General features: G+C 40.8%; 1 protein-coding gene across 1 annotated transcript in view; it reads left to right on the top strand.

The window, feature by feature from the left end:
* nudcd3 (NudC domain containing 3) overlaps positions 1-11,957 on the top strand; it is a 36,231-nt gene extending 24,274 nt beyond the window's left edge. Inside the window, exons 5-6 of the mRNA XM_068022980.1 lie at positions 472-660; positions 11,427-11,957. Of these exons, the coding sequence (XP_067879081.1) occupies positions 472-660; positions 11,427-11,537 (300 nt within the window). The 3' untranslated portion in view covers positions 11,538-11,957. The remainder of the gene's footprint in view (positions 1-471; positions 661-11,426) is intronic.
* Positions 11,958-13,968: the final 2,011 nt, after the last annotated feature.

Below are 13,968 nucleotides of genomic sequence, written 5' to 3'. Positions count from 1 at the left end.
AACTTTTCAAGTTTGCCAGTCCTATCATCCTTGCGATGAGGATGAAGAAAGGTTGACCTGAAGCCAACAATGCCCAAGTTGTAGATTTCTCAGCATGCAAGTGATTTAAATCTATACATTCCGAGCTGCTGTTTGTTTCTCACAGAGAAAGTGTACATGTTTAAAATGAAGGACTATCATTGTTGGAACGAAGAGAAAGATACAGCTCAAATAAAGCCTCTGGTTTCATATGGACATCGAATTGTCCGGAAATACAAGGTTTGTTTCATGAGCAATAAATACATTCCAAGTGTGTAAGAAGCTGTCCAATGTGAAATTCCATTGAATGCTGTTCTGGTTGTTTGTCTCTGCCCACTCAGGTGTATCATTCTAACCATGTCAGACATATGTACTCTCTACCCCACAGGTGCCTTTAATTGTTCAGTTTTACAAAAGCAATAATAAATTTTTCAACATTTGTTTTGTTAACAGATTAACCTGAATAAAAATGGAGAATACTGGTGGAATGCAATTCTAGAAGGTGAAGAGACTATAGACATAGACAAGATAAACAAAGAACGGTCAATGGCAACAGTGGATGAGGAGGAGCATGCGGTGCTGGACAGACTAACCTTTGATTATCATCAGAAAATGCAGGGCAAACCACAGAGCCATGAAAGGGTAAGAAAGTGATGGATTGAAAGTGATGTAGTTCATTCTGAAACTGGGGTCTTAAATCTCAACAAAGCAAACTATAACGATATCAGGGGCAAGTTGGCTATGGTGGATTGGGAAAATACACTAAAAAATTTGACAGTAAACTGACAGTGTCCTAGTATTTAAATAAGTATTACATCGTCTACACCAAATATACATTCCTCTAAGACACAAGAACCCAACAGCAAAGATGGATCAACTGTGGCTAACAAAACAAGTTAAACATTGCATTAGATCAAAGGAAGTGGTTTATAAGGTTGCCCAAAAAAGTGATAAGCCTGACGATTGGGAGCAATTTAGAATCCAGCAAAGGATGACCTGGAAATTGATAAAGAGAGGGAAGACAAAACATGAATTCAAGCTTGTGAGAAATAAAGGCGGACTGTAAAAGCTTCTTCAGGTATGTGAAAAGGGAAAGGTTAACAACGACACATGTGGGTCCATTACAGGCGGAGACTGGAGATTTTATAATGGAGAATTAGGGAAATGGTGGAGAAGCTAAAGAATTAGTTTGTGTCTGTTTTCATGGAGCAAAATGCAGAGAATCTCCCAGAAATATGAGGGAACTAAACGACTTGTGAAAATGAGGAAATGAAAGAAATTAGTATAAATTAAGAGGTGGTACTCTTAAAAAATTAACTGTATTGGAGGTTGATAAATACCCTGGACCAGATGAGCTACAGAGTATTGAAGGATGTGACTATGGAGATAGTGAATACGTTGGTTGTTATCTTTCAGAATTCTCTGGATTCTGGAAAGGTTCCTGCAGACTGGAAAGTCGAAAATGTTACCCTGCTATCTAATAATGGGGGGAGAGAGAAAACAGTGAAGTACAGACCTGTTCGTTTGAGGTCAGCAGTAGGGAAAATGTTAGAATCTATTATTTAGGATGCTGTCATGCTGGGCCCCTACCTGCCAAGAACGAGGCACATTAATTTTGTCATGAACATTGATTTTAAACTAGTACTGGAGTGAAAAAAGGACTTGTTAAACAAATCAGCCTTGGCTGGAAAAGATAGTAGCATATTAACAGACAGTGTTTGGAAGGACAAAGCAGCCATTCCCTGACTCATTCAATCCACAATGGACTTTTGATCACCAGACTTTGACGGTGGGGGAGCTCGCATTCCAGGTTGACTACTAAGATGGCCGAATACTCAAACGGACATGGTCAAATCAGGTAGCCACATGACTAACCTGCTGGGCCACCTGAGTTTTTTTGCATTTGTACAAACAGTTTTGGCAGAAAGTCTGTTTGCTCCTGGACTGAGAAGATCTCTCTCCTGTCTGCTCCCATCTCTTTTTCTCACAAGCCTCTGAATCCACTGAAGACGCACAAACCCCAAAAGAGAAAAGTCTCCTACAGTGAAAAAGGTTGAAGAAAAATACTGGGCCCCAAGGCAAAGCAAGATCGACCTACAGTCAAGCTACAGTGAGCTTGAAGAACCCTAACAACAACTCTTCAGATATTACCTCAAACCTTTCCACTTTATTTCTTCTGTTCTTTTTATGTCCCTATCTGCATGTGTGTATCAAGTGTGCATGCTAACGTGGGCGTGTCATGTCCATAGGCATTAACCAAATTAGAGTTTGTTAAGTAAATTTCAACTTTTCTTCTTTAAACCTAAGAAAGCCTGTTTGTGCTGGTTTCTTTGCCTTATAATTGGAAAGCGGTGAACAAGGATACACCAAGGGGGAGCTAAAAACAGGATGTGTTTAAAATTAATTCCTGTTACGCTAAGACTAGGTGAAGGCTGAGAGGGACCCTGAGTCACTTTTCTTACCTGGTCGTAACAGAAATTTGGGTACTACCATCCGGGATTTTACCCACACACAAGAAAAATTGGAAGTGGGAAGTCAAATTGTACCCAAGCAAACGAGCAAGATTTCAATAAGCTTTTCTTCTGGTTGTGTGTGATTGAATACGAACATGTCTGCAACTGAAGCTAGCAGCTCTCCAAACCAGGATTAAGTAACTTGGGATAAGTTAAAGTACTCTCTTTGGAGGAGTTGAGGAAAATGGCTGAGTAGTGTGGGATCACTGTACGTGGCAAGGCTAGGAGGTCTGAACTCCTCAATTTAGTGGCGAACCATTTTTCCCTTGAATCTGAAGAAGCAGAAACAGGGTTAGAAGCAGACTCTGACAGGCTATTGTTCGCAAAGATACAGTTGGAACAGACGAAACTTGAATTTGAGGAGAGGGAGAGAGAAAGAATATTCTGGAAGGAATGCAAAGAGAGAGAGTTGAAGCGACTTGAGTTAACTTGGGGGTGACAGAGTAACCCCAGTGAAAGCATGGCCAATATGGAGGAGCATAATTCAGGGCTGGGTGCAAAATTGTTAAAACTAGTTCAAATAATTCCGTAATTCAATGAGGAGCATGTCGAAGAATTTATTGTGTCCTTTTTAGAAACTGGCAATGCAGCTAAAATGGCCAGCCGAGACGTGGTCTCTTTTACGAAAAAGCAAGTAAACTGGAAAAGCCCATGAGTTTTATTCCCTGTTGCCAGATGAGAGTTAATCAAATAATGAACTGACCAAAAATGCTATCCTTGGGGCGTATGAATTAGTACCCGAAGCCTATCGCCAGAAGTGTAGAACCTTCAAGAAGCAAGCTCATCAAACTTATCTGGAGTTTGAAAGAAGTAAGCAGCTGGCTTTTGACCAGGGGCTGAGGGCTCTTCATGTACTGCTCAGCTATGAGAATCTCAGAGAAGTAATTCTGTTAGAGGAATTTAAACACTCTTTCCCATTCATGTCGAGGAGCAGTGGGTTTAGAGAGCCAGGCAAGCGGCCGTTTTGGCCGATGAGTTTGCTTTAATTTTTGTCGATTTCCATGGGGAGAACCTTTCCTAGTCACCTCCACAAATCCAAAAGGGACAAAGGGTGAGAAGGTGATAGGAGCCCAAGCAGTCCTGGGTCCGAAAGGAAAGCAGGAGTCCTCCTCCAGCCAAAAAGGAAAGTGCTGTGATCAAGAGTGAGACCCGGGGACCTGTGTGCTTCCATTGTAATAAAACAGGGCATTTAAGAGCTGACTGCTGGAAACTAAAGGGAAAACCAGTAGGGTTCATCAGGGCATACCCGCTCAGTGAAGAAGAGAACCTGATGAAAAGCACAGCAGAACAAGCTGTGGCTTGAACTGCAGTAAGAAGAGACCCAGCAAGTCTCCCGCTGCAAGTGCGGGAAAATTTATTAGGGTTCCTGAGGGTTATCAGGGTTTTGCATTTGAAGGGAGAATCACCCCATACCCCTCGAGTGGGGCAAGCAAGCCCCTAGTGATTCTCAGGGACATGGGCCACTAGATCCCTTTTACTGGCAAAAAGCCTGACTTTTCCCCCAGAGAGTGCAGTGAACACCAACACGGTGGTGAATGGTATTGGAGGGCAGCGTATGCCTGTACCTGTACACCGGGTGCACCAAGTTAGGAGACCCAGGGAACGAATTAAATGGATTTTCCCTAGCTGAGGCTCAGCAAGCCGACCCAGTATTGCGCGAGTTATCAGAGGCTACCCAGTCTGAAAGTGAAGCAGAGGGAGTCCCTGATTGCTACTATTGAAAGAATGAGGTACTGATAAGGAAATGGAATTCTCCTCACAGACGTGAGAGCAAGGAGTGGACAGTAGTTCACCAGTTCGTGGTACCACAGAGGTACTGGGGAAAAATATTAAGAAGGGCTCGCGAGACTACAGGTTGCTGTACATGCCGGTATACGGAAGACCAAAGCCTGCTGAAGACAGCAGTTTGACCAGCCAAAACTCCACAAAGATGTGGTGGAGTACTGCAGGAGTTGCCACATGTGCCAAGTTGAGAGGAAACCCCAAGCGACAGTGAAACCTGCACCCCTAAGTCCTGTACCGGTGTTAGAAGGACCCTCCAGCAGAGGCCTGGTGAACTATAAGGGACCCCTGCCAAGAACAAAAAGGGACAGGCATACAGAAGGCTGGCGAAAGGTTTCACAGAGAAGGGGAAAAAGTGACCAAGAGGGCAGGTTAAAGGAAGTCCGGGAGGAATCCTGGATGAAGACGCTGACTGTCTGGTCAGCAAACCCCGATAAATGTGAAAAGTTAGACCCACATTCTCCGACGTAAATGCAGACACTAGAAGCACCCCACCAGAGTTGCTAACAGCATTTACAGGAACTTGCAGAGACAAACAAAGGGGGCAGAGAAACCGTGAGGGTGATACCACACCGAGTCACAGTGCAACAGGGGAGTGCAGTCGAGTCTGCACAAATACCTGCAGGCAGGAGTGTCCTCTGGGATAAAGGGGAGATTAGCAAAGAATCCTACCCCACAGTCAGGAAAAAAGTGAAACACCCATCCCCTGAAGTCAAAGCCTTTGCATGCCTCAGAAAAGCACTGAACGAGAGTTCAGGATAGACCCGTGCACTACTGACTTTATCCATAAAAAAGAATTACCTCAGCAGTAACAAAGATCCTAGACAGTCATGGAAATGAGAAAACAGAAGCGAAGCTTCTCAAAAGAGAAGAACCATGGAGGGATGGCAAAAAGGGGGCAATTAAAGAGCACTGACATCAAGAGAAGACAGGTTGTAATAAGTTTGAGGATTTATTAATGAATGGGAACGAATGAGAGAAATGCATACTTTTTTCTGTATCTTAAATTTTTCTCTCGACCCTTTTAATGAAATGCGCTTTTCTCCAATTGCAGTTCATTTTGCTGGGTGTGGAGTTGTCGTGCTCGGCCTCCACCTGCCAAGAATGAAGCACATTAATTTTGTCATGAACATGACAAATGAACATTGATTCCCGAAACGTTAACTCTGCTTCTCTTTCCACAGATGCTGCCAGACCTGCTGAGTGAATCCAGCATTTCTTGTTTTTGTTTCAGATTTCCAGCATCCGCAGTATTTTGCTTTTATTGATTTTAAACTGTTACTGGAGTGAAGAAAGGACTTGTTAAACAGATTAGCAGTGGCTGGAAAAGATATTTGCTTATTAACAGAGGGTGATTGGAAGGTCAAGGGACAATTCCGTGGCACGTTCAACCCACAATGGACCTTGATCACTAGGTATTGTGTGTAAGAGGAGCATTCCAGAGACTGCTGGGGTGATACAATCCAAGATGTGGTCAAACCAGTTAGTCACATGACTAACCTGCTTGACAACCTGGGTTTTTCTGAATTGTACAGACAGTTTGGGCAGAAAGCTGTTTGCTCCTGGACTGAAGATTTCTCTCCTGTCTGCTCCCATCTCTTTCACACAAGCCTCTGAATCCATTGAATACACATGAACCCCAAGAGAGAGAAGTCTCCTACGGCAAACAAGGTTGAAGAAGAATACTGGGCCCCAACGATAAGCAAGATCTACCTGCAGTCAAGGACTCTGCAGTGAGCTTGAAGAACTGTAACAACAACTCTTCAGATATTGCCTCAAACCTTTCCACTTGATTTTTCTTCTCTTTTCTGTCTCTATTTGCATGTGTCTATCGTGTATGCATAGTAGCGTGGGCGCAGCGTGTATCCATAAGAGTTAACCAAATTAGACTTTAAGTTTAATAAAATTTAACTTCTTTAAACCTGAGAGTGCCTGTTTGTACTGGTTTCTTGGCCTTATAATTGGAAAGCTGTGAACAAGGATTCACCAAGGAGGAGCTAAAGACATGGTGCGTTTAAAATTAAACTATGTTACAGTAAGAGCAGGTGAAGGCTGAAAGGGTCCCCTAGACACTTTTCTCACCTGTTTGTAACAATGCAATAACCAAACACTTCAAAAATAATGTCATGATTGGGCAGAATCAACATGGATTTATGCAAACTGTTGGAGTTTTTTGAGGATGTTACTTGTCACATAGATAAAGGAGAACCAGTGGATATGTATTTGTCTTTTCATAAGGCTTCTGATAAGGTCCCAGACAGAAATCATTCAGAAGGAGTGAATGGGTCATTCTCAGGATGGCAGGCTGTTGCGAGTAGATTACTGCAAGGATCAGTGCTGGGGCCACAACTGTTCACAATCTACATTAATGATTTGGATTTGGGGATCAGTTGTAATATTTCCTTATTTGCTTATGAGACAAAACGAGGTGGGAATGTAAGTTGGAGGAGGATGCAAGGAGGCTTTAAGGGGACTTGGACAAGCTAAGTGAATGGTCAAGAACATGGCAGATGGAAGATGTGAACAGGTGTGAAGTTTGGTGCAAAAAAACAAAGACAAGAATATTTCTTAAATGATGAGAGGTTGGGAAGTGTTCATGTCCAAAGGTACCTGATTGTCCTATTCATGAGTTGCTAACAGCTAGAATGTAGGTGCAGCAAGCAGTTAGGAAGGGAAATGGTATGTTGGCCTTCATCACAAGGCGATTTGAGTACAGCAGTAGATAAGATTTGATGTAATTGTATGGAGCCTTGGTGAGACCGCACCTGGAGTATTGTGTACAGTTTTCGTCTCTTCATCCAAGGAAGGATATACTTGCCATAGAGGGAGTGCAGCAGAGGTTCACCAGACGAATCCCTGGATGGCGGGATCGTTTTATGAGGAGAGATTGAGGAACCTAGGCCTATATTCTCTTGAGTTTCGAAGAATAAGAGGTGATCTCATAGAAACTTAGAAAATTCTTATAGCGTGTGACAGGGTGGATATAGATTGGATGTTTCCCCTGGCTGGTGACTCTAGAACCAAGGGACATAGTCTCAGAATAAGGGGTAGTCCATTTTAGACTGAGATGAGGAGGAATTTCTTCACTCAGAGGGTGGTGAATCTTTGGAATTCTCTACCTCAGAGGGCTGTGGAAGCTCAATCAAGACAGAAATTGAATGATATCTGGATAATAATGACATCAGGGGATTATGGCGATGGTGCGGAAAAATCGGGTTGAGGTAAATGATCAGCCATGATGTAATGGAATGAGCAAGCTCGATGGGCTGAATGGCCCACTCTTGCTCCTATGTTCCTAAGTGTTTGGGGAGATGGTTACTATCTAATATATTATCTTGGTCTCTGACCAAAATAAAAAGTTTTTTGAAGAAAACTTGGAGAAGAAATGCCGAAAGCTTTATTCTGGTTAATTGTATTGCCTCTTCTAAAACGTGTGTGTTTCAGTCAAACGGACAAGAAAATATGAGGAAAAAAATACTTGTTTTAGTTTTAGTTAGTGCTTAATAAAGATGCTGAAATGTTCAGAAAGCTTTTTTTGCTGTGAGATACACAGTGACTTTCTGCGTCCTAATTTAAAAAAAAATAAACCAGACAGAAACCAAACAAAAAGCCTCCAATTGTCACTGTTTAGTGAGTTTTTAAACTGTAAACCATTCTAACTGTTGATATGTGACACAGAGAAAGACGGACACAAATAGGCACTTTTGGGGACCGATTTTAAAGTTTCAGGTTTCATGTTTGCAGCACACTTGCAGAGAACATCGCTTATGGTGACTCAAACAGGGTCCAACCTGTACATTCCCCTGAAAATGTTATTTGGGACAGAGAAAGTTAACAAAATTGGTCGGTATGTGTGCTGTGGGGGGTTATGGCTGGGGGCGCAGAACAGCATATTAAAGCACCAGTAAGGAAGCATTTTAAAGCTAACAGTGAAGGGTCAACTATTATGACGGCAGTTAAATTGAACCATTATTTGCAATTGATGACAGGGGAAATCCTTTGGCAAGTATACAATGCACCTAAACAAAATATCATATATTACCGTGTAATCCAGCCTGTTAAATGAAACTGAATAAATGGCTTCACTGCTTCAGTGCCAATGCAGAAAAAGGAGCTTTTCGAATTCTTTTATTTCCTGTTATATTTCCCTGGATTGTTGTGTGGTTTATGAGCATTGCAATTCTGTGATATCAGTAAATGGGAAATGCAGGCATCACGGTATCCAGTTTCACTGTTAGATAATTGTAAAGCATCTTTGAATTTGTAAGTCAAGCTCTGCAATTTGATTTACTTTGAGAGTGCTGTTTGAAGTTAATTTTAATTAAATAGCTAATTGTCCACCTCTGTCTCCCCCCCAGCCCCCCCAACTTTGTGACTTCCTCCTCTTCAGGGCATTCCCATTTCCTGCACCATTATCTGTCTGGAGAAATAACTTGTGTTTTGGGCTGTGAGTGCGTCAGCTTTTAGTCTATATTTCAGTGTATGTGGGGAATCCTGTGTTTCATAACATTTTAGGCAGGAGAATCCTGTGGACTCTGCTAATCATTGAGGTTCAGTTCTCTGGGGACTAAAATGGCATTCACACAGAGAATATAATTAAAATCTTTCCTTCTGATGGCCATTCTTGCACTGTTGGTAGTCTGTCACAGACCAATTACCTGGTGACTGGTTGGCAACTGTGATGTGTTTAATGCGCATCTTGGAGTAGTGAAACCATTGTACAAAACTCTGTGGGATTGCCGTAAAGGTGAGTGATCAAATGCAGAAAGAGCAAATAACTGGGCAGGAGAAGAGGGGAAAAAATGCGAGAGATTTCGTCAGAGAGTGAGAAAAGTACATTCCAGGGCAGAGTGAGAAATACAAAAAAAAAGTCTGCTCGCAAATTATAGATTTTTATGCAATACGAATGCGTTTTTTAGATTTTGTTGGTGATTTTTCAATACAACGAATATACCAGAATACAAATAGCATAACTTGTCCAGTTTGTTTGTGATCTAATGCCCCTATTTGAATGACTTTTAACTGCTTGGAGGTGTGTTCGAGCGCTGGTGCATTTTCCTCTCACGAGCTCCCACAGTTAATTAAGAAAAGTTAGATTGCTCCATCATGACTATTCTCTTGTCCAATCTTGTCAGATCTTGCGTTCCATTCAGCCAGAGAACCAGCTTATGTTAATCAGAAATTTAAATCTCTTCAGTGAAAACTGGGTTGGGGATTGCTTTGTGTCCCTCCCATAAACTGATCTTCAGAAGACTCTCCTTAAAACCGATCTCTTTGACTGTGTTTTTGGTCATTATCCTCATGTCCCCTTCGTGGACTTGCTGTCAGTTTTTGTCTGATAACTCTCTCTTGTGAAATGTCTTCGGACATTTTACTACGTTAAAGGTGCAAGTTATTGATTGTTAGGTTGGATTGCCTCATTTGGTCATCTAGTTATTTCTTAGTTAACATCTTTGTGAGTTCAAGCCTCACTGAAAGATTTGAATAAAAACTTCAGGCTGACATTCCAGTGCAGTGCTGAAGGAATGCTGCAAGGTCAGTAACATTGAGCAAGGCTCATTTGCTTTTTCTTGTGCTTCAGGTATATGTTAGATATTCCATGGTGCTATTTTAAGGGTGTTTCCCTCGTGTTCTGATCAACACCACCAATGTACCAAGAGCAGCTAAAACTGATTTTTTTATTTTTACTTTGGGAAAAATTATTGTTATGCATGACTACCTAACAGCAATTACTGCACTTAAAAAAAAAAATTCTGTGTGAAGTAATTGAAATGTTCAAGAGATATGACAAGACTTTTCTCTATCAACCAGTGATTCCAAATTTTTCTTAAATAATTAAATGATTAAAAATATTGGTTCGTCTTGTGTGAGGAGGCTTGTGGCAAGCATAAATGCCAGCATACGTCAATTGGAACAAATGGCCTGTTTCTGTCTTGTAGATTCCATATGTCCTAAAGTCACTTTGTCTGCAAATTCTATTTGTTACTTCAATTTTTTATAATGATGTAATTGGTGTTCATCATTGGCATGCGTTTTTCTAGACAATAAGTGGCCAGAATCCTGAACTGAAATGTGTTGCTCCCATACAAATATGATGCAATTGGCAAAGCACTTTACTGTAGATAAATGTTCTTCAGGAGACAAGTCTTAATTACATCTAAATATAGATTTGTGCTGATGGCAGAATGAAATGACAGCCAGATCATTTGAGACTATTTTAAGGAATGCTTATGTGACTTTTTTTTTGCTGTAGGCGCCAGGCAAATCAAACAAGTTTTCTTCTGTTTCTAAAAAGTATACTGAAGATCCAGAGGTTTTTTTGTGGTCTCATTTTCTCACCTACCCCATGTCCAGTTCACAGAAGAATCTTTTACAGTGGTAACGCCAACCTGGTAATAAAAGGAGTGGACAAAGCACTAATTCTCTTGGGTGTGGAGGGCTATTGATCTGATTAAGCAGGTTCTGTGCATGACTGTAAATGACCAGGACAGTATGTTGCTACATCGATTGTATATGTATTGTTGAGCATAGATTTTGAGGGGTGTGGAATTTTCGATGAAAAACTTGAATGTTTGGCACTCCAAGACACAGCACAAAATGAATCAAGTACAAGTTCTTTACTTGCTGCAACAGTATGATTTTTATCAGACCTCTGTCCTGAAAATTTCTATTGACCACATTACCTGAACTTGAGGTGTCTCCGAATGAGAGTGCCAAATTAGCAACAAATGATGTTGGAAATTTGGGTGGTTTCTTATTGTGAACTTGCACCCACAAGGAACTGGTATGATACTGTCTCATACTCAGTGGACTCTGATTGAAAGTGGAGCCTGAGATTAATTTGACCTGAAGCTGTCATTGGACTCTGATAGTGAAAAGATCATTTTCCGATCCACTTCTCCCAATTGTTCCTTTTATTTATGGCTCTTCATTTTGTTACTTAAATGTAAATGTACAGACGGTTGTTTCAGTTAGCAGTACTTAAGTTGCATGCTTGAACATGCATCCATGCAGGAACTTGTGTATTTGGCTGATGTTGTTCGAAACTGGGATGTTTGGCAGATTTTCCTCACTTTTTTCTCAAACTGTTTATCATTTGTTGACGGTTTCTAGAAAGTGCACGAGATGTTGAAGAAGGGCTGGGACGCTGAAGGTTCACCATTTAAAGGGCAGACGTTTGACCCATCTCTGTTTAACATTTCTCCTGGAGCAGTGCAGTTCTAATTTCTCCTTCCAGCGCCACCAGTATGCAGAAGGCAAGCACCTGACCCCTAATGCCGTCGAAGATCAGCATAAATCATGGATTGCACTCTGCTTTCGAATAACAAGAGACTTTCTTTGAGCTTGAAGTGAAGTCATTGCGAAGCATTGGTTGCCAAGTCTCTGTAGCAGACAAATGTATTTATTTCTACATTTCTATTAATCTTTGCATGTTTTAGATTTTTCTGAGACTTTATTTGATGTCTCAAGTTAAATTGAGCAATTTCTCCAAGTTTGTGGTTTAGAGTGCTTTCCTGTGAATAGTAAAAGTAAAGTGTTTGATACTGTCCTTATTCTTTGCCTGAAAGAATTGATATTCTACTCATGGTTTTGAAATTAAACAATAAAATCATTTGTGGGTGAGCATTACACCTATCTAATCTATCTTAATTTGGACTTGGAAATATTTTTTGCAATGGGTTTGTGACAGAAATGGAGAATTTTCTTCAGTTTTGGCTTAGTGGAGGTCTATTTAACCCAGTCACATTACATAAGGACTTTCAATCCAGCTATAATCAAAACCATGCCCCCAGCCGTTGTCTGTTGTCTTTGAGCCAGTTTGCTTGAAGGAGGAAGCCGCTCACATTATTTACATATAAACATGGTGTGTGATTTAGTTTACACGGATGACTAGCAACTCCTTTTGAATTAACTGAACAATGATTTAAATTCAGCAAACCCAAGGAGCGAGATGTGAGTTCTTGAAGAATTATTCATATGAAGGGGTCAGTTCAGAATCGATCAAGTATTGATCAAATATGATGAAATGATCGTATTAAATGTTAGAGCAAGCTCAAGAGGTCATAAGGTCTAGTCTTGCTCCTAATTCTTAAATTCGTAAGTTATTTACCTCTGCAGTTGGGAAATATTAAACAATATGACGATGTTAACGTAATTTAGTGTACATGTTACATACATCTCTTACGGGGTTCTTCAGCATCGTATTTCCTGAACATATGTATGTGTTATTGTTATACGTTTGTTCACTATTCCTTAAATTCTCTTGAGTCTAATTGTAAAGGAGGTCTGAAGTTGCAATGCTTTGCTGCTTTTCAAAAACAGAAGGAAGTCCGAGTGGAGGCACAAGATTGATCCAGCAGCTAATGCAATTTACAGAATGTTTTCCTACTTAATATCCGAAGCTTGTTATTGGAAAGTTCATGTAATTTCAGGACCAGTGAAAACACTCTCAACGCTGTAGTAAGGTAAGTAAGACTTAGTTCAAAGAGTAATTTGAAATAATAGGAGTTGAATTATTCGAACTAAGAGGTAAAAAGGACAGAACACAGTAGATAACATTGAGGTGATATATGTCAAGATGATAAAGAAGGGTGCTATGGATTTGTGCAGAAGAGCCTGCAGTAACCCAAGGACCAAAATTGTCTGAAAAGCCAAGTACTAAGACCAATCTCATTACATACTTAAGGAATATAATGAATTTTCTTTCTCAAATTGAGACTGAGATGCTGCCAGAGACAGCTGAACCAAATAATTAGGAGAGACTTAACAAGGCCCAGTTGAACTGGCTAGGCAGACCCATTGCCCAGTAGCTATTATCTTCATCATACTTTCACATGTGGTGAAGCTATGTGTGCGAGAGACAAACCTTTGACCCTTGTTGTCGATGCACAACAAATGCTTTGTGATGAGGCCCCTTTGTAGAACCCCTGCTTCTCTTGAATTGACACTGAAAGTAACTGTTATGTTGCCCCTCTGTGACTGACCTGACACAATCCCAAACAAGTTTGTCTGATTATTGCTGTTATAGAAGCTATAAATAAACTAATCAAAACTCATTCAATTTATAAGTGTATTTTACACCTTGGATCTGAAGGCACTGCCTCTTCTGGTTGCACAGGTGATGACACCCCTTTGGCACCTCAGTTAGCTGGCATTCTATGTGTGTGACTTCACACAGTGACTGCAGGTTAATTGACATGGGAAAGCATCACGACTAAACCTGATCCTATTCTTTCTTTATGTTTCCAAATGGAAGTTTCTACCAGGGATCAGTGGGTGATTGTTAGGAATCTTTTTTTTTATCTCTTCCTCCCTGGACCAGATATTTTTGAGGCTGGGTGTAGCACCCCGTCTTCCTTCCAGGGCAAGATGATTTAGGACAGCATGAACTGGGAGTTAAAACTTCAGACCTTCTGAATTAAGTTGTTTCAGAGTCTATCTGGCCTGCATCTGCTAGTTGCAGTTTTGGTTTTCCGCTGATAAAGCAAGGTATAGCGTATATGACGAGAATGTAGCTGCATTGTATGAGCAAAGGTTGCCTTGATCCCGAATGAACTTGCACAAAGTTCTTTATTCAGCTGTTGAATGATTAGAACACAGAGTAACACAATTGTCAGGTTATGTAAATGTAATTATGACTTTAAAAATGTCTTTC

Source organism: Heterodontus francisci, chromosome 47 (genome assembly GCF_036365525.1).
Source record: "Heterodontus francisci isolate sHetFra1 chromosome 47, sHetFra1.hap1, whole genome shotgun sequence".
Classification (NCBI taxonomy): Eukaryota; Metazoa; Chordata; class Chondrichthyes; order Heterodontiformes; family Heterodontidae; genus Heterodontus; species Heterodontus francisci.
This window is presented reverse-complemented; position numbering and strand designations above follow the sequence as displayed.